The 21737-nt window shown below is 37.5% G+C and overlaps 1 protein-coding gene across 2 annotated transcripts; it reads left to right on the top strand.

The window, feature by feature from the left end:
• Positions 1–867: 867 nt before the first annotated feature.
• Positions 868–9166, top strand: LOC132163864 (P-loop NTPase domain-containing protein LPA1 homolog 1). Of its 2 annotated transcripts, none has more exons than XM_059574245.2 (8): positions 868–1087; positions 1468–1617; positions 2817–3148; positions 6484–6565; positions 6783–7208; positions 7316–8017; positions 8258–8368; positions 8574–9166. In XM_059574245.2, exons 2-8 carry the CDS (start codon positions 1471–1473, stop codon positions 8943–8945), a joined length of 2172 nt encoding a protein of 723 aa, XP_059430228.2. In that variant the 5' UTR covers positions 868–1087; positions 1468–1470; the 3' UTR covers positions 8946–9166. The 2 variants fall into 2 exon arrangements, with proteins under 2 accessions (XP_059430228.2, XP_059430227.2); XM_059574244.2 differs by having other exon boundaries at positions 868–1343.
• The last annotated feature ends 12571 nt before the right edge of the window (positions 9167–21737 follow it).

Raw genomic sequence — 21737 nt, 5'->3', positions numbered from 1 at the left:
TACCAGAAATGGTTAGACGGAAAATTGTTCCAACAGATAATTTATATTTTTCGTCCCTAAACTATCATTTACGTGTTATTTATCTTCTTTTAAATTAAGTCAATATAACTCAGACCCTATTAATACGTTTTACTGTCAATTTGTCCCTCCATTCACACTAACTGTTAAGCTCGACCGAGAATCATGTAAAACAACTAAATTGCCCTTAAGCTAGGACAATCATTTTACATTTGTTTTGACTATAAAAGACCAATTTAGTTATTTCATTTGTTTTTCATTCCAACTTAATGACTAATTTAGAAAAAATGAACAAATTGACTCCAACCCTCAAAATAGAGACGAATTATTTTTAAGGGATAGCTCAATCGGTTAGAAACCACATCTCATGAAAAATGAAAACGATGTCAATAGTGTGGATCCATTTTAAAATATATATATATATATATATATATATATATATATATAATTTAGCCTAAGCCTTTATTATGATCCATGGTATCTTACCAAGTTACCATGTGCGTTGATAATTAATTGGACAGTTGGCTAAAATGTCTCTTTCCAACAAAATTAGTTAACCAAAAAACCTAGAAATTCAATTGGTCCAGTCCTTTAATCCGCTTTCCCTCCTTAAATACGAAGAAGAACCCGATCCCCTTCTTGCATGACTAAACATGGTCAACACAAACACAATCACCCCCGCAACTGCATCAATATTACAACTCGCCTACTCATCGGTTGCCGTGTCCAGAGTCGGACCCACCCACCGTGGCCGGGATTGAAATTCAGGCACCGAACGAAGGCCAAATCCGTAATTTGAATACTTGTCTTGAGAGAGAGAGAGAAAGAGAAAGAAGAGAGAGAGAGAGAAAGAGAAAGAAGGTGCCAAAAGAGAAAAAGAAAAGGAGAGAGACTCGTGGAGGGTCGCTCGGTGCGATGCGTGGAGACCAGGTGACAGAGAATGCCGAGGTCGTGTTGCGACGCCAAGCGCTTCAAATGGCGGATCGTAGCGCCTACTAAACCCTAGCCCCCCTTTTGTTCCTTTTCCTTCCCATCCGAGCGTCCAAATTTCTTCGATTCCTATTCTCAGGTTCGATCTCCTCGCCTTGCTTCAAACTCCGTTTCTACCTTCTCTCATTGTTCTCCGGTTTCATCCGCATTGCCGCCGAATTCTCTCCCTCTCCTCATACTTCCTCTGCCTCTCAATCTTCTCTTATTTTCTTTCTCTTTCTCGGCCAATTCTGTGATCTTTCCTGGATTCATGTTTTAAACGTGCCTTAATAGCCCCTATCATTGAAATGTCATCACCAAACCTTTTTCTCAATTACTTTCTGTGAATATTTTATGTATGATCTCTTCTTTTTTGTTGTTTCACTAAAAAAATTAAAATTTATTGGCGTGCTTGAGAGCTTTGTTTGGGTTTGGTTTGTGTGATTGAATTTGAATTTGAATTTGAATTTGTTTGCGTAGACAATGGCGGAGGTGGCGAAAGTTCTGTACATAGTGGTGGAGGATGAAGAAGACAAGAGAGAGAAAGGTAAAGAGTCCTTTAGGTACACGCGTCCGGTTCTGCAGAGCACTCTGCAGCTCATGGGATGTAAAGCGCGACATGCGTTTAAGGTACCACATGATTTACGGTTTCATAATTATCTACGATTTCCTTCTTTGTAATTCAATTTTAATTCCTTTTTTTTTTTTTTTTTTGGACGTTGGAGAACTTTTGATTTTTGTTTTTTTGTTAAGGATTTTTTGGTTAATTTTGGGTCGCTTTTTCGTTTGGATAGTTGGAGTTCAATAAATTAAGGAGTAGGGGTGTGCTTTTATATGATTTGGAAGTTGATTTACGGTTGTGGATCTGGGTTGTACGTTTTGTGTTCTGTGAAATTTCTGAATCTCATTTCCCAAAGTCTTCAACCCTACAATTGGTTTTGCTGAACATCTGGCCAAAATGGTTCTATTGTTTGTCGTGCCAACTTAGGATTGCATAATGCTATTCTTGAAGATTTGGTCCTTTTTTTTTTTGTTTTTCCTGATGTTTGTTTTATAGGTAAAAAGCCATGTTTATGGCCTTCATGTTGTCCTTGTACCGTCTTTGACTCGATTCATTTCGTTGATGCAGCCATCGACTATTGTGGTAACATGAATAGTCATTGGTGCTGCCTCCTATTTTTTTTCACTAATGCAAATTATCAGTCTTCTTAATAATCTAAAGCATAAGTGATCCAATTCTTATTCATAAAAAAAAAAAATTGTGATCCAATTTTTATAAGCGTTGTTATGAATTTATTTGGCTGAACCATGATTGAATGTTTTACCGTGCTATTAGCTAATGAAAAAACATTTAGTGCTCTGTCTAGGCTGTCAGTATCTTTAGTCTTACTGAATTTATACCTATAAAAATTCCTATCATATCTGAAGTTTTCTTTTAGAACTACTTTTTTTTTTTTCTCTGTAGTTGATTTCTCCTCCCGGATTTGGATCTCTGTACTTGAATTTTAAAGCGTTGTATAGGCAGATCAGGTTGATGTATTCATGTAATTCAGCACCCAAAGCTTTGTTTCTAGGTTCCATTCCAATGGGAAAATCAATATTGCATGGAAAGGGTTTATTTTAGTAACCACTCAGTTTAAAAGTATTGGTCCTCTAGTTTGGAGTCATATTGCCTAATATTTTATTCATGCATGATGGCAATTTGAGCGAGTTTCTGCCACATTAAACTAGTACCTTTTTTTTTGGTGATTAGTGAGTTCACATGATTGATTCCCATGCTTTTACTAAATAATTTAGCTCTTTTTCTGAATGTATTTTCCTCTAATCAGATAAGCCAACGAGTTTTTGTATTGATCAGAAGTGAAAACCCAAGTGATGCTTTGTCTCCAGAAGTAATGGGAACATCAAGATTGGATGCTTCAGTAGGTCTTGAGAAGGTAGATGGTTGTCCTACCAGTGGTTGCTCAGGTAAAACAGAGGCAGGCAACCCTATGGCTGCAGTGAAAGAGGATAGAAGTAAGAGCGTACCATTTGAATTGTACAAACGAAGGACAACTATGCTTGTAAGAAGAAAAACTTTCCTAGACGTTGTTTGTGATGCCCTGGCTGAATATAAGTATGTGGGTCCCAACCAGAGGCAGGATTTGGTTTTGGCGTGCAGGTACATTAAAATCTTACATCTTTTGGGAATATATTTCAGTCTATACTCACCTTAGAAAATGCTGAAAGTCATGGAATCTGCATATCCTCTGCAGGAATTCTATTTTGATGGCTTCCATGAGTGTAGATTGTTTGGTGTAATCTGTGTTTTTCATATGTATGCAACATGCAATATGAGCATTGAGCATAATTGTGGCAATATTAAGTGTTTCTTCATATATATATATATATGCAACATGCAATATGAGCATTGAGCATAATTATGGCAATATGCATATATTTTTGTCTTTGACGTTGCTTGTGTTATGGACTTGCCATTGCATATCATGGGCTATTGCTGGAGATTAAGTTCTTGTTGAATCCTGGACATAGTTATAGTTGGCCTGGATAGACCTATGATTTTTTTTTTTTGTAAATAATTTTAGGTTATGATCTAATGTTTTCTTAGCCTATTTAGATGTGCCCAGAATGGATGTTTTTCATCTTTGTGAAGTGTGAATTCTAATAAAAAAAATGCAAAATATTCATGTCGTTATGTACTTTCCCTGGTTGTGTCTTTTTTTTTTTTAATTATTATTATTATTATTTTTTTTTATCTCCGAGTAGCAGAATGGATTTGATATCTTGCCAGCTCAGATTTTCTGTTTGTATGTATATATTGGAGTTTAGTTTTTACTAAAACTTAAATGATTCTTGACCTAGGTTATATAAGTATATTCAATTTTGCTCATCATGCTAATCTTCTTACTTTGAGCAATAATTTGCAATTTTTGGGCCACAGGACTGATAGAGATAGTAATCTTACCGTGACAATCAATGTTTCAGTTGAAACAACCATAAGAACTTTTGATGTATATTTCTTTTCTGTGGCACCTTTGGTCTGTCTCAAGGGAAAACAACGGTAGTCTTTGGAATTTAGACCATGACCATAAGCTCTGTTCTTCTAACTTATAAATGAATATGTGTTATAAATCCAGTTGATATGAAACTAGCACTGATCTTGCCACAACCATAGATGCGCTAGTGAGAGGCACTTTTTCATGAGACATGCCCATCAAATGAGTAATTTGTTGCTGACCTTCTGATTGAGCTTTAAAAGTGATGATTTTCTCCCACAAAGATTTTTTATGGAACTTGGGTTTTTTCCAAACCACGTTTGTCTCCATTTTCTTGTTATGATCACAATTACTGCTTGGTGGCTGATGGAGAGAATATCACTTAAGTTTTCTTTTGGGCTGCCACCTTCAGCATCCTCCATACTCTTTCCCTTTATGTGTGGGTAGATTTACCAATGAATACTGAAAAAAGTAGTCAATATGATCTTAGCCTCCCAAAAATTGTAGTGGAATAAGGAATCACCATGGCATGGTCTCAGCTGCACGATATCATGGCTACACCTATAAATTCAATACTTAGCTTCAGCATCCTCCTTTCTTTTTCCCTTGATGTGTGAGCAGATTTGCTAATGACTCCTGAAAAAAGGAGTCAATATGATCTTAGCCTCAAAAAAATTGGAGTGGAATAATGAATCATCAAGGCAATTTCTCAGTTGCACGGTATCATGGCTACACGTATAAATGCAATACATACCTTAGTTAATAAAGCCTTTTAAAACACTTGTTACTCCTTTCCAATTTAACCCTTATGTACAACAAGTGCCATTGTCATCTTGATCTTAGCTCTAGTTGTGTTTTTATTGCTGGTCTTGTCCCATTGACTGCTAATGCTTTTTTTTTTTCAATGAATCCCATTGACTGCTTATGCTTCAGACATGTTTCTCTTCAAATAGTTGGGTGTTTTGGGCTTAGTTGTTATGTGCACTGGATGGTGGCTTATTTTGATTATAATGCGTTTTTTGGTCAATTATGAGATGTCGTTTCGGTTTAATTAGAAGTTAAAAGCTGCGGATTGGAGTTATGGATTTTATTTGGATGGAAAGAAATTAGTACAGTAGGATGCTCTGAATCAAGTCACTTGGAAATTTAGCTTAGGCTGAAAAAACTAGCTCCTGAAAACTGTTTGCAATGCTCATATAATAAGTGTGAAGAAATTCCTAGGGAAGTTTGGGGAAGTGCATTATGATTCTTGTCATATTTTTTGCACCATTTCCAAACTTTTTCAGTCTGATTTTTTGGATAAGGTTACCCCTCCCACTTCTCTCATTCTGGTGCCTGTGCTCTCAACTTTAATTGATAATACTTTGAGCTAATACACTTTGGAAAAGAAAGTCTTGGCTTTCTCTCAAGCTGAAACTTTGGCTCCAATAGGAATGAAACCACACCCATAGTCTTGTTATCGTATTGTAGCTTTATCTCAGGACAAGGTCCTTAATACAGGCTGTATGGAGATTAGTTTCCTTTCAAGGAATATATATATATATATACAACTTAAATGTTCCCCTTTCAAAACTCCGGATAAGGATCCTATTGATAACAATAGGAAAATAATCGAACAAAGTAATTTTGTTTCTCAATCTCTTCATATTATAGGACAACAATTAGATCGTATTGAAGAGAAGATTCTCTCTCCCTCTACTGAGTCAAAAATTGTTTCTACCCCTTCTAAGATTGAAAAACCTCTGATTTCTCTTCTTGATTTAAAGAAATCTTCTGGTTTGAAAACTACTTCTCAAATGAACCTTGAGAAAGTAAACCAATTACTTTCTGAGTTGACTACTGCTCGTGCCAGTTCTTCTGGACAGAATTTTGCTATTGAAAAAGCTTCTTCTTCTGATTCTGAGATTTCTCATGATACTACTGATTCTGATATTAAAATACTTGAACAAAACTTTGGTAAGATTGACATGGAGCCAAAACTCCAAAGGATCTTTGACGGATCCAGATCTTTCAATTTGGCTAAAAATTTTTATCCAAAACCAACTCCTCCTGATTTACAATTTGAAGAAAGATTTATCCAATCTCAATTTTCTGTCTCGGTTGATAAATTGTATGAATGGAATATTGATGGTTTATCTGAGCAAGAACTGCTTAATAAGATGAATCATATGTCCATAGTTGCCAATGCCTATCTTACTAACCACAATAAAAGCCAAGCTGATATTGTGGATTTACTTGCTACTGGATTTTCTGGTACTCTTAGAAATTGGTGGGATAATTATCTCACTGAGATAAGAAGAAACCAGATCAGGTCAGCAGTAAAGTGTGATGAAGAAGGCTTACCCATTTTTAATGAACAAGTTAACAGGGAATAATTATATATATATATATATATATATATATATATATATATTATTTTTTTTTTTTCTTTTTCCTTGCAATGTGCTATGCCTGATTTATATCATTATATAATTTATATGATAATATTTTCTCTTTGCAGAATCCGAGAAAGGAAGGAATCTGTAACTGTACTGTTGTGTGGCACTAGTGGCTGTGGCAAGTCTACTTTGTCAGCATTGCTGGTATGTGTGCTGAGTACACTACTTTTAGTTGTCGCAATTATGGTTTATAGTGTATCCACTTATGGTGTCATTTGTTTTTTATTTTATTTTTTAGGATGGCATATTACTTTTAAGTTTGTAAGAAAAGATGTGCAAATTTGATTTTCATGCATAGGTGCTTTGTTTCTCAACATTTCCATGATTCAAAAATCTGAGCATTATCCATTTTGTCTCTCAGGGTAGCAGATTGGGAATTACAACAGTTATATCAACTGATTCTATTCGGCATATGATGAGGAGTTTTGTAGATGAGAAGCAAAACCCTCTACTCTGGGCTTCAACCTACCATGCGGGGGAGTTCTTGGATCCGGTGGCTGTTGCAGAAGCAAAGGCCAAAAGGAAAGCAAAAAAATTGGCAGGCATTTCACGCTCACATCCTAAGGATGAACTATCTGATGGTTCAACCGCTGGGAGATCTGATACTCGGTCATCTGAGGTGGGTTCCAGTACAACTGAATTGATCAGTCCAAAGCAGATGGCCATTGAAGGATTTAAAGCACAAAGTGAGATGGTAATTGACAGTCTTGATCGGCTGATCACTGCATGGGAAGAGCGAAAAGAGTCGGTAGTTGTTGAAGGTGTTCACTTGAGCCTTAATTTTGTGGTACGTAAATTCTTCCATTATTTTTTCACAAGCTGTCTTCCCTTGATACAAAAGTTTTATCTACATTTATTTTTCCTAAATAAACAAACTTTGATCCTGATCTGCAGATGGGGCTTATGAAGAAACATCCTTCTATCATACCGTTCATGATATATATCACTAATGAGGACAAACACTTGGAGCGATTTGCAGTCCGTGCCAAGTATATGACACTGGACCCAGCAAAAAATAAATATGTAAAGTATATTCGAAATATCAGAACAATCCAAGAATACCTCTGTAAGCGGGCTGACAAGCATCTTGTCCCCAAAATAAACAATACCAATGTTGACAGGAGTGTAGCAGCCATCCATGCTACTGTCTTCAGCTGCCTTCGGAGGCGTGAGGCTGGGGAGCAGCTTTATGATCCTACCACAAATACTGTTACTGTGATTGATGAGGAGTACAGGAACCAATGTGCCGCCAATTCATTGAGCTCCAAGGGGATGTTTCAACTGCTTCAGAGGAAAGGTTCCTTCAGGCATCTCATGGCTCTTGTTAATACTGATGGATCTGTAGCAAAGGCTTGGCCTGTTGATTCAGTTGATAGTAACGGGAAGCCAATTTTGGGCCATGGGACTCCGATTGGAAAGGCTGAGCCGGTTAATCTTCAGTTTGGTCTCTATGGGATCAGTGCCTGGCCCAGTGATGGTGGCACTAGTCGTGCTGGAAGCGTTGATGAGTCAAGGGCTGACGGGACTGATACTGGTAGTAGATACTTTTCTTCCTGTTGCAGCTCACCGAGAATATCTGATGGCCCTTCCAAAGAGGTATTCTCGAACACCAATGTTTTTATATTTTTAGGAAACTTGATTATGGTTCGGTCCCTCTGTCTGGGAGTATGACCAGTTACACAAAACGAATGTAAATTGAAGAACCAAGCTTGTAGTTGAGCCATTGTTGAATTTTGTGATATGGGTAAACTGTATTGGCTATAAGATAACATTTAGCAGTTTTAGATAGATGGACCGCTATCTGCTTGGGTTTTTAATTGTTTGCTTTTTGTTCAGCTCAAGGAGGAACTCTCAGTGCATGGCAGTGATGAAGAGATTGATGATCCACACGAGGCAGGTAGTGATGATGATCTAAGTGATGATGATGACAAAGAGGTCCTTGAAGAGGTATGGATTTCGTATGTATATTAAATAAATCACCGGCTTACATTGAAAGTTGAAAGGGAATAACTGGAATCATACTGAGAACTCCCACAACACGAAAGTTATATGTAGCATATGATCTGACTATATATGTATCTCTGGCAATTAGAGTATAAATGTTTGAAACCTTGTTAATTATGCATTAATTTATATTTTTTATGCTACACAGATTGGTTCAGTTGACGAGGAGTCTACGAAATCGGATGAAGAGTATGATGATCTAGCAATGCAGGACGTGCAGGAGAATGGGTATTGGTCAGATGATGATGAGGAGGCCAAAGATAAGGTTGTGCCCGTTTCTAGCGAGCAATCAATGGGCATGCAAGGGGATAAATATCGCCAAAACCTAGAGCTCTTCCTTAGAACTAAAAGCGAGCCTTTGTCGGAGCTGTGCACTTACTCCTTGCTCATGGGGAAGAATGAGAGGAAAATGCCTTCTGGAAATGTCAAAATGAGAAAACGATCCCTCAGCATTCCAGCCTTCAGAAAGCATGGGTCGTTTATGGGCGGCCCAATTCTCTCTGGCGCACCTCAGGGGTAGCGGAAAGCGGAAAAATTTTGTCTCGGGTTTTAGTGCTTTTGCTTTGCGGTTTTTCTTTTTGCTATTCTAGCTTCAACTTACAAGAGTGAGTACCTAGGGAATTCACCACTCTCGCTCAGATGTGTATAGTATAGCTTGGTGCGGTTGAAAGACTCGAATGCTCCTCAATGTGCATTGTTTAAAGCAGTTCAGGCAATCTGTATATATAACTCCGTTTAATACATGGATTTCTTTCTCTAAGGTTAAATAATAATAATAAAAAGACAAGAAAGCCAAAAACATGATAATGAGGCTGGCGGACGTGGCTATTGGTGGGAGCATTGTTCAGACTGTAATTTTTGTTTTGGAGGAAGTCTACATAACTCCCTCAAACTACCACTCAATTGACAATGTCTTTTTCAAACTTTCAATTGTGACAATATTCCCTCCAAACTATCAAAAAGACGAAATTACCCTTAGTAAAATATAAACAAAAATACTAAAACTTCTAGAAAAAAGCAAAAACTAACCAAAAAAAAAAAAAAAAAATCTAAACTTACCCAATTTTTTCTTTTTTAAAATCAATTTTATAAGAAAAAAATTTTCGATTTTTTTTTTTAAAAAAAAAAAATTGAAAATTTTCGTTTATTTTATTTTAATTTTGTTTTATAATTTTATTTAAATAAAAATTTACGTTTTTTTTTTTAAAAAAATTCTCTTAATAAAATGAAATTTTTGTTTTTTAAAACTAAATAAAAAAAGTAGTTTTTTAAAAAATAAAAATTTCCCTTTTTAAAAATAAAAAATAAAAATTTTTGTTTAAAAAAATTGTTTTTTTTTTTAAAATATTATTTTTAAATTAAAATTTGTCGTTTTCTAAAAAAATCAATTTTTTTTTTTTTTTTTTAATTTATAAGGATATTTTTGTCTTATATAAAAATTTATAGGGGCATTTTTGTCTTATTGCTAGCCTTGGGGGGGACATTGACAATGTTTTGATAGTTTGGAGGGGACATTGTCACAATTAAAAGTTTAAGGAGGACATTGTCAATTAGGTGATAGTTTGAGGGGGGTATATGAACTTTACCCTTTTGTTTTTGTAAGAGTGCAAGAAAAGAAATAAGACAAACAACGAATAGGAGGTGTGGAACATTTTTCAATCAGGTTGATTGAGAGCTAGGATGACAGTGAGAGACTCGCCTTCTAAAATGATGTTTTGGGCAGCAAGGAGAGCTGTTAGGGCTTCGCCAATGTTGGGGTCACAGGGATATTGGATGATGCATGTACACCGCAGCCTTGCATCGAAGTTGAGTTTGAGAGTCATGGCTGGAGAAGAGGGGCGGGGGGACTTATTCTTCCTAGTTGAGTAGTGAATCTGAAGACACTGGAGAGACTCATTCATTGTTGAAAATAATAATAATTTGATAATCAAAGAGATCACACAACAAATTGAATACAAAACATTCCAAAATGTATAGTTAGATAGAAGCTGAATAGTTGTAACCACTCATAATTGTAGGTAGATGTTATATGGTTGTCTAATAGTTATAAATATCAATACAATGGTCCCACAATATTTATAGGGATAAATGTGTAATTTTCAAAATTTACAAGGTATCATAGCCTTCTAAAGGTACCACTGTTTTTTTTTTATTCACTATTTTCATTTTTTTGGAAAAAATTAAAAATAAACTCCCTCAATTAATAACCATTTTTAAAAAGTGCTAAAGTGGTCCATCAAACTACCAAAGTGTGTCAAAATGCGACTTTTTTATTATATTCATATATTACCTTTTGTTGTACTTCTAAAATACGAATCAAAATATCAAAAGTCAAGAGAAAGTCTAGGATTAACATCCAAATATTTCATTCATAACGGTCAAGCACATTAATGACTGGGGGCACATATCCCATTCGTAACCACCAAATTAATGACCAAAATCACATTGATTGCAATGACGATTTCACATTGACTATAACGGTCAGGAGACAGGGTTATTTATTCACCCATCAATCACTCTTGAATCCCATTTTCCTTGTCTAGTTACCATTTTAATCATCAGGCAACCTACACTATATATAGGCACATACTATGGAGCCAAAGGTAGGCAATACATTCACATTCTTGGGAATATCAAACTCTGAAAGAAGCTAACTTAGGCATCGGAGTGAGACCCGCCGGCACCCCACCGGCGAGTTCTCCTAATGGGCTATTATTTTGCAAGAATTAAAGAAGCACGAAGACCAATGAAATTGAAGACAATGATTTCTAGGAAGAACGCGAAGAACACGTGCCGTTCACACCAATCGGAGACTGTTGGACCAAAAAATGTATTAATAGTTTGGAACCGCCTGTGGGAATGACTATTTGTTCTTACGAAATTAAAAATCCGTAATGGTGATGATCATGCGTTCATATCGGTTGATGATTTTTCTTCCGCAAAAATCTTTGTCCCTAGACAAATACATGTTCGTTTGTAACAGATCTGCACGGATATACGTTCATGCATCTCAACTGCGCCCAATAGCGCCAAATCGGTGTTAGCCTACATCTTGACAACAAGATAAGTTTTCCTGTTCATCTCGCTAATTTATATTGAAGAACATACGTGAGGAGAAAAATTCAATCCAATTGCAAATCCTAGAAACTTTATATTTTTACACATCAATTCCCCTTTATCTTCTTGTAATTCAATGGATTGATTATGGGTGACATATCGGTAAAGGTATTAAATTACGGGATTTGTCATCCGGATTCACCATTCTTCAAGCATGAATGGGTCAGAACTAGTTGGTCAAAGGTAGGATGATCGGATTTTTCACCCTCGGATTCAAAAGGGTGGTTGGGCTTTCATCATCGGGCTTTTCACCCTTGGATTCAAAAGAGTGGTCAGCTTTTTATCATCGAACTTTTCACCCCCGGATTTAAAAAGGGTGGTTGGGCTTTCATCCTCGGACTTTTCACCCTCAGATTCAAAAAGGTGGTCAGCTTTTCATCTACGGACTTTTCACCCACGGATTCAAAAGGGTGCTCGGGCTTTCATCCTTAGATTTTTCACCCTCGGATTCAAAAGGGTGGTTGGGCTTTCATCCTTGGACTTTTCACCCTCGGATTCAAAAGGGCCCTCTGGCTTTCATCCTCGGATTTTCCACCCTCAGATTAAAAAGGGTGGTTGAGCTTTCATCCTCAGGCTTTTCACCCTCGGATTCAAAATGGTGGTCAGCTTTTCATCCTCGGACTTTTCACCCTCGGATTTTAAAAGGGTGGTTGGGCTTTCATCCTCGGACTTTTCACTCTAAAATTCAAAAAGGTGGTCAGCTTTTCATCCACGGACTTTTCACCCACGGATTCAAAAGGGAACTCGGGCTTTCATCCTCAGATTTTTCACCCGAATTCAAAAGGGTGGTTGGGCTTTCATCCTCGGACTTTTCACCGTCGGATTCAAAAGGGTGATTAGCTTTTCATCCTTGAATTTTTCACTCTTGGATTCAAAAGGGTGGTTGGGATTTCATCCTCGAGCTTTTCACCCTCATATTCAAAAGGGTGGTCAGCCTTTCATCCACAGACTTTTCACCCTTGGATTCAAAAGGGCGCTCAGGCTTTCATCCTCGGACTTTTCACTCTTGGATTCAAAAGGGCGATCAGCTTTTCATCCTTGGATTTTTCACCCTCGGATTCAAAAGGGTGGTTGGGCTTTTATCTTCAGGCTTTTCACCCTTGGATTCAACAAGGTGGTCAGCTTTTCATCCTCGTACTTTTCACCCTCGGATTTGAAAGGGTGATCAGTTTTTCATCCTCGGATTCAAAAGGGTGGTTAGGCTTTCATCCTCGGACTTTTCACCCTCAGATTCAAAAGGGTGGTTAGCTTTTCATCCTTGGACTTTTCACCCTCGGATTCAAAAGGGTGCTCTGGCTTTCATCGTCAGATTTTTTACCCTTGGATTCAAAAGGGTGGTTGGGCTTTCATCCTCGAATTTTTCACCATCGGATTCAAAAGGGTGGTTGGGCTTTCATCCTCGGGCTTTTCACCCTCGGATTCAAAGAGGGTCAGCTTTTCATCCTCGGACTTTTCACCCTCGAATTCAAAAGGATGATCAGCTTTTCATCCTTGAATTTTTCACCCTCGGATTCAAAAGGGTGGTTGGGATTTCATCCTCGAACTTTTCACCCTTGTATTCAAAAGGGTGGTCAGCTTTTTATCCTCAGACTTTTTACCCTCTGATTCAAAAGGGTGCTTGGGCTTTCATCCTCGGACTTTTCACCCTCGGATTTAAAAGGGCGATCAGCTTTTCATCCTTGGATTTTTCACCCTCGAATTCAAAAGGGTCGTTGGGCTTTCATCCTCGGGCTTTTCACCCTTGAATTCAAAAAGGTGGTTAGCTTTTCATCCTCGTACTTTTCACCCTCGGATTCGAAAGGGTGATCAGCTTTTCATCCTCGGATTCAAAAGGGTGGTTGGGCTTTCATCCTCGAACTTTTCACCCTCAGATTCAAATGGTGGTCAGCTTTTCGTCTTTGGACTTTTCACCCTCGGATTCAAAAGGACGCTCTGGCTTTCATAGTCAGATTTTTCACCCTTGGATTCAAAAGGGTATTTGGGCTTTCATCCTCGAATTTTTCACCCTCGGATTCAAAAGGGTGGTTGGGCTTTCATCCTCGGGCTTTTCACCCTTTGATTCAAAAAGGTGGTCAATTTTTCATCCTCGTACTTTTCACCCTCGGATTCGAAAGGGTGATCAGCTTTTTATCCTCGTACTTTTCACCCCCGGATTCGAAAGGGTGATTAGCTTTTCATCCTTGGATTCAAAAGGGTGGTTGGGATTTCATCCTCGGACTTTTCACCCTCAGATTCAAAAGGGTGGTCAGCTTTTCATCCTTAGACTTTTCACCCTCGGATTCAAAAAGGCGCTCTGGCTTTCATCGTCAAATTTTTCACCCTTGGATTCAAAAGGGTAGTTGGGCTTTCATCCTCGGATTTTTCACCCTTGGATTCAAAAGGGTGGTTGGGCTTTCATCCTCAGATTCAAAAGAGTGGTCAGCTTTTCATCCTTGGATTCAGAAGGGTGGTCGGGATTTTATCCTAGAAAAAGGATCAAAACAACATCCTCAGAAAGTGAACAAAGCGCTCTTGAAAACAAGGGAGTAAATCCTTAGCAAAAAATCTTCCACCTCGGGAACTAGGGAGAATACCCTTAACAAAAAAAAATCTCCCGCCTCGAGAACTAGGGAGTAAACCCTTAGAAAAAAAAATCTCCCGCCTCGAGAACTAGGGAGTAAACCCTTAGCAAAAAAAATCTCCCGCCTCGGGAACTAGGGAGTAAACCCTTAACAAAACAAAATCTTCGGCCTCGGAAACTAGGGAGTAAACCCTTAGCAAAAAAATCTCCCACCTCGGTAACAAGGGAGTAAACTCTTAACAAAAAAATCTCTTGTCTCAGAAACAAGAACAGGAGACAACCCGGCAAAAAACAAAGAATACCATCAGATTCAAAACAACAAGGGGGGTCGGACACTACCCTTGATCCACTCCTCGGATGAAAGAAGATTATTATTTGGTTTCTCAACCAAGTCTTGAAGAAAGGATCTTGGTTTTTATCCTTGGGTCTCGGGTCCACCCCTCGGATCAAAGAAGATTATTACCTTGTTTTTCAACCAAGTCTTGAGAGGGTCTCGGTTTTTATCCTCGAGTCTCGGATTCAACCCTCGGATATTGAAGATGATTGTTTTCTATCCTTGGGTCGGTTTTACCTTCGGGTAAAAGAAGGTGATTACTTGGTTTTTCAACCAAGTCTTGAAGAAAGGGTCTCAGTTTTTGCCCTCAGGTTCCGGTTTTCACCCACGGGTCTTGGTTTTCACCCTCGGGTCTTGATTTTTATCCTCGGGTGTTGAGTGGAATAGGCAGTGGAATCCCCAAGACATGCTAAAATTCCCTTATCCAAGTTCCTCAGATAAAGGAATTTGTGGGGTAACTATTGTACCTCTAAAATATGGGTCAAAATATCAAAAGTCAAGAGAAAGTCTAAGATTAACATCCAAACATATATCTCATTCATAACGGTCAAGCACATTAATGACTGGGGGCGCATATGCCGTTCGTAACCACCAAATTAATGATCGAAATCACATTGATTGCAATGGCAGTTTCACATTGACCATAACAGTCAGGAGACCGGATTATTAATTCCCCAATCAATCACTCTTGAATCCCATTTTCCTCCTCTGTTACCATTTTAATCATCAGGCAACCTACACTATATATAGGCACATGCTATGGAGCCTAAGGTAGGCAATACATCCACATTCTTGAGAATCTCAAACTCTGAACGAAACTAACTTAGGCATTGGAGTGAGACCCGCCGGCACCCCACCGGCGAGTTCTCTTTATGGCCTATTATTTTGCAGGAGTTAAAGAAGCACGAAGACCAACGAAATTGAAGATCAAGGATGCCACGAAGAACGCGAAGAACGTGTGCCGTTCACACCGATTGGAGACTATTGGACCAAAAAATGTATCAACACCTTTATTCTTTTAAACTAAAATAGATAATTAATTGTTTAAAAAGAAAATTAATTTTTTAGTTTAATATATTTATATATATTTTTTTATTAAGAATGACACGTATTGCTATTTTATTGGTTGGCATACCAAAATATGTATGTGATTTACACATTATGAGAATTAAGTGACAGTATCTTTAACCTTAATTTTGCTACGGAAGATTTCATGGAGGAATCATAAGTCAATGTTAAGTAAGTCAAAGTGATTAATTATTTAATTAAAAATATTTATTGGAGTGCAGTCACAATATTTAGTAAAATTAATTGTGATTAAAATATTATCGCGTAACGAATGTTAGAGAGACATGATTACAGAAATATTTAAGCCAATAATTATTTTTTCCTTTAGGTCTCTCACCAAGCTGATATAAGCTAACCATACTAAGGCTTTCTTATTTATTGGGCTAAGTGTTTTATTTATTTAAAACATGGGCTAGAGAGTGTATATGAGATTGGGCTTGGGATAAACCCATCGGCCTTACTCATGCATGGGGTGCATAAGGATGTTGGACAGTAAGAGAAGGGGCCAGGGATTTAATCCCAGGCCTGGTTCCCAAGGCAAGGGAACCATGCAGGGAGAATTTCTCCCTAGCCCATGTGGCAATGGCATGGAGGCTAGGGTGAAACCCTAGCCGTCCATGCCTTGTCCTACTGCTACTAGGACTAGTCTTCTGCTCCTCGTCCCACATGGCTAAGATCTGAAAATTCTCTTCCCTACTAAGCCGATAAATAGAGAACTAAGGCTTTCAAATCATCCTATCAAGTTCTCTTGATACATTGTTTTCAGAAACTCTTTGAAAATTATTAAGTTCATTTTATTAACTCACGAAGAATAAAAGTTTAAGATTTGAAGAGCTAAGTAAGAGCCCACACTCGATTATAATCAGTCATTGGTGAGAAGATCTAGAGGTCTCAATCAACTGTGTTCTTGGAGAAGAAAAATAAAAAGTTCTTTGCTTATAGCCAAGGCGTTGCCGTAGATCTTCAAGTAAGTCATCTTTGTTCTTGCTATTTGGTGAAATAGCAACTGTTCTTCATATGTTCTTCATAAAGTTTTCTCGGGCATGGGAATATGATTCATTCCACTGAGCAAATTTTGATTTGCATACGTAGTTCCAACATTTAGGGCACAATCCCCAACGAACTCCCACTTGCCCGTAATTCCAAATAGGCACACATTTGACTCCCCATTTATACCAAGCGAGATTTTAAAATCTCCTATGGAAAGGTCTTATTGAATGGGTAGGTCAAAACCTCAGCCAATGGAATCTTAACTATAACTGTATCTAATCGAGATACTATCTTTTTGATGGGAAGATACTCTTGCTCGCTGTGATTACCAATCCTATGGTTCCTTAGTTCATTGGATTCTACAATTATTCCATCGTTGTCATGAAACAATGTAATATGAGTTTGCTCTATCCTTATGACACTAAGATCCACTAGGAACAACCTAAGCCAGACTGCTTCCTTTGCAGTCTCACAAGCTGCAGCATATCGGCTTCCATTGCGGAGTCAACAATCCAAGATTCCTTGACAATTCTCCCACTAAAAGGCTCATCTATGTAGGGTAAAGACATACCCTATGGTAGACTTTTGGAAATCACGATTTGATTGATATTTGCTGACTATGCTTAATTGTATATCATACATCTTGTCTAGCTCATATAATACATGAGGCTTCTCATAGCCTCATCTCGGGCATGGGAATTTGATTGATCCAGTTGTTCAAGGCGATCTTGTCAACGGGTGGCTTAAAGAGATTTGAGTCATTCCGGGGGGAACGACGCTACCGAACATCTAGAAAAAGTTATCTTTCAATAGTGAACATAGCGAGGCAAACGAACCCGAATCACTTCGTGGCACCCGTCGACATAATCACCTCAAAGTTTTGCACAAGCTCGTAAATTTTCGTGTCAAACAATTCCGGGTTTGCACTTATCACTACGAGAGCATTTCGTTTGGCCCATTGGCTTTGTTCCTAGTTGTTAAAATACAACTTCATCCGATTGGCCTAAAATTTTAAGAGCGTGTGCAAATGTTCGAGGCGATCTTGCCGACGAGTGGCACGAAGAGATTCGAGTCGTTCCGACGGGATCGGGGCTACAAAATTTCCAAAAAAAGTTATTGTTTAGTAGTGAGCTTAGGTGGGTGTTGTGCCAAATACCTACCTAAATTAATAGGCAAATACTTGGTACTTTTTACTCGCAAGTGCACGAGATCAAAACGATAGTATAGGGTTCAAGTACGAGATCATTCCCACAAGGATTGTTAATTTTGATTAGATTTAATTTTTCAAATTTAAATATCAGAATTGTCATGAAATTGATATGTTGAAAGAGATAAAGATAATAAAAAAGTTAGGGTTTTGATATCCACCACTAATCAAACTAAATAAGATAACTATATGCCAATGTCACAATCATACCGGTATATTTAATGCTTTCCAACCTGAGCGCATGGTATCTTCTCCTTAAGCTATTGATCTCCCTAAACAATCAATTAGGCATGGTATCTACTCTAATTCTTTTCTTCCCCAAAGGATTTAGCATGGTATCTACTAAGTTGTTCTTTAGGGAAGCATAAATCTATGAAAATCGACAAACACATGAAGTCTAGGGCATGGTATCTACTCTCGGTTTTCCATGTTGATTACCCCAAGAACCCGTGATGAGATTTTGTTGTCACTTTATTAATCCCAGGACTCGGTCATCCAAATTGACTTAAATAATAGATCTAAACACATGCATATGATGATCAGGCACATTCACATGAGGAATTCAATTAACGAGAAAATAACCAATTTAAATATACCAAAATATGAATGTAACGAAGGCGCCAATATTGAAATCCTAAAAAGACATAATTATGGCTTCAATCTAGCTGCTAACTAAAGAGTTAGTTACACATAATTAAAATAAAAAAGGAAAAGAAAGAACCGAAAACAACTCCTAGAAGTAGCCTCCAAATTCTTCAGTCTAGAATTGTCTATTTTTCTAGAGGCCTAGAGGCCTATTTATAGGTTTAGAAAAACCCTAAAAGCCCTAGTAAAGTTGGAGGTTTAAGTCCTAGTCCAACTAGGATTTGGAAAACCTAACTTAATGTGGAAAAGAGTCTGGCCACATGTCTTTTTGCTCCAGCGCAGGAGTGTACTCGATCCTACATCTGGTGCACTCAAGCGCAAGCCTGCGCTCAATCCTTCTACATGTGCACTTGAGCCTGCTTCTTGCGCATGCGGACACATGCTTGTGCTCGCTCCTGGCTCTTGTGCTTGAGTGCTGATGCACTTGAGCCTAGCTGTAGTGCGCTTGATCGCACTGCGCTTGGATGGTTGTGCGTGATCCAAAACTTCTAGCTTTTTCCCAATTTTGTCTTTTGTGCCCGAAACTTCCAAAAATGCTTTATTTTCCTTCAAACACCTAAAAATAGACAAAAACACAAAAAGAATGTAAAACAACACAAAATAGCACAACTAAGAGATTAACACATATAAATTAAGGGGCTAAAATATGTACTAATCACACCCCCAAACATACATATTGATAGTCCTTTAGCAATACTAAACTGAAAAATAAAAAGAAAAAATCAAAAACACAGAAAAATAAAAAGATAAATCCTTCTTTCGTGGGATGTAGGATTGCATTTAGCCTATGCAACAAGCCTTTTAAACCCCTAGGCATTCCTAGTAGGACGAGGGAAGTCTGATGAGTGCCAAATATTGCATATTTGGGCCCTTTAATTTGCATTTGCTAAACCTTTAGCTTTGTTATTTACTAATGCTTTTGTTAGTTTTTGGTGTCTTAGTGTTTTGTAGGTTGCTAAGAGAAAACCGCGGCTTTAAGGTGGAAAGTGCAAGGAAATGGAAGCAAGTAATATTCTAGAAGTGGGATCAAGCGCACAATACCATGCTCGAGCCCAGCAAGACCACGCTCGAGCGCACTCCTGTATTCACCCAAGCAAGCAACGCCCATGCGCTGCATCGAGGAAGCACTGAAGAAGACTCGTGTACACTCGAGCGCACCTAGTGTGCGATCGAGCACACATGGGCTGACCTGGCAGCGTCGAAGCCCTAGGTTTTTAGTATATATTTCATTATTTTCTCTTGTAAAACACATTGGGAGGCGCTGTTTAGAGCAAAATTTTGACCAGTTGTCGTTCTTGAGCCTTTTCTACGTTTCTCTTTGTAAGTTTTTTTTTTTATTTTTTTATTTTAATTTTATATGTTTTCAATTGATTTGATTATGTTGTGTTTAGTTATGAGAGGCTAAATCCTTCAAGTAAGGTTGAGGAAGAAGCCTCGCCATTGATGAACGTTCATGCTTTCATGTGATTGTTCATACAATTCCGGTATTTATATAAAGTTTGATGTTCTATTTTCATTTCAATTATGTGATTGAACTCTTGTGATTGATTGTTGATTATTAAATTTGCAAAAATTGGATATTTGATGTGTTTCATCCTACGAATACATCGAATCATTCAATTTAGATTGGATATCCATTGTGATTCATTGATTAAATTGATACATTGGATGATTTGGTTTAAGTTGGATATTCGTTGTGATTTGTACAACGGATGGATTCATTCAATCTTTCAATAGGGGTTTATTAAAAAAAAATAGAACATATTTGGATTTTTATCATTCTTCGGATTTATGAACAAAAACATGAAAGTGTGTTGTATTGATTTGGTGTGGTGGATTCTGGAAACCTTAGTGTCTTAATCATTTGTTGAAATCGTTTTCATTTAGTTTATTCATTTTTGAATAAAAATCTCAAACAATTTGGAACTAGGTTAAAATAGGATTAGTTTAAATAGAAATTGATTTTTCACGACGCAATTCTCCGCGGGTTCGACCTCGTACTTGGACACACTATATTGCAAACAATTCGTGCGGTTGCGAGTTATTTAAAACTCACAACAAAATCTTGTGAGGGTTTAACAGAAATATTACCCACAAACATTATGCAAAGTTCATGTCATTCATAAAATTAAGGCATCACTCAAAACCATGATTTTCATTAATGTAACAAGTTTAAAAGGATAAACTCCATTTTCATAATGAATAGGAATTTTAAAGTTTAACCATTTACAAAAGGCAGGCAGAGGCATCCCAAGTTCAAAGCAGTGTAAGGTGAACTAGCACATAAATATGAAGTTTTCAATTATTTCCAATGTGCAATGTCTCAATATCTCAAAGTTCACTGGGATCCCCATCAAAATGAATAACTACTTCATGACTTTCTTTTTCTTCTTTTTGGTTAGGCTGTGCAGTGTTTGGTTCCCATAAGCTTTCTAATTGACCTATGTAAAGAGTGTTAAGCCAATGACACCCAGACCAGATGGTTTTAGAGCATTAGGTGTAGAAACACCCCTAAGGACTTACTAACTCAAGTCAAAAAGGCTACAGAATTGAACTAGCATGACATTAATCAAATCAAAATTTTCACCTTTTGATGTGAACACTCATTGCTTAATGAGGCAAGAGGTCTAGTTACTTAGTGAAAAGCTAAAAAAATGATCAACTATATATATATATATATATATATGCCAAAGTATCCATCCAATAAGTCATCCAGTTTCACCCAAGACATAGCAACATACACATTAGGCTCACATGTCATACCCCACAAATTATGTGCTAATGTGCTTGTGTCAAATCAGATCAAACAGGTGAATTCTTGATTGCCTAAAGTAAGTAATCAAATTTATAAACTCTATCATCAGTTCATGTGTTCAAAATTTTAAGCTCACCAATGAAAATCAAATCACAATTTTTTTTTTAGATCAACAGAAATTTCAAGACAAACATGAACATGCAAAAAATTTTCAAAAATTTAGGGACAAAGTGTGTGTAAGTGTCTCCCACACCCCCAAACTTAAAATGACACATTGTCCTTAATGTGTAGACAACATGGAAAGATCTTACCTGGGAGATGGGAAAATTGGCTGGAACAGGTATGGCTCATAGCACACCCCCAAACTTGAATGCAAGCACACTTGCCCCTAAAAAAAGAGAACACTAAAATAAAACAAAGGAAAACAAAAAGAAACTAAAGATAAACACAAAAATAAATTGAAAAACAAACAAAAGAATAAAAGGATATGCTATGGGGTGCCTCCCAAGAGCGCTAAGTTTAACGTCTTTAGCCAGACTATAATGCTCCTTTTAAACTTGAAGCACCAATCTTTTCTTCTCTTGCACCAAGGAGAATGAATTTTTCCTACTGCAGGGTGATTCCAAATGTCTCCAG

Source organism: Corylus avellana, chromosome 8 (genome assembly GCF_965113065.1).
Source record: "Corylus avellana chromosome 8, dhCorAvel1.hap1.2, whole genome shotgun sequence".
Taxonomy (NCBI): Eukaryota; Viridiplantae; Streptophyta; class Magnoliopsida; order Fagales; family Betulaceae; genus Corylus; species Corylus avellana.
Note: the sequence above shows the minus strand (reverse complement) of the source record. Positions and strands in the feature narration are given on the sequence as shown.

Excerpts from the sequence above, each read along its gene's own strand:
- LOC132163864 (XM_059574245.2), top strand. The coding sequence starts at position 1,471 with ATGGCGGAGGTGGCGAAAGTTCTGTACATAGTGGTGGAGGATGAAGAA. Across the intron at positions 1,618-2,816 it reads AAGCGCGACATGCGTTTAAG|ATAAGCCAACGAGTTTTTGT; the intron begins GTACCACATGAT and ends TCCTCTAATCAG. Across the intron at positions 7,209-7,315 it reads ACTTGAGCCTTAATTTTGTG|ATGGGGCTTATGAAGAAACA; the intron begins GTACGTAAATTC and ends CCTGATCTGCAG.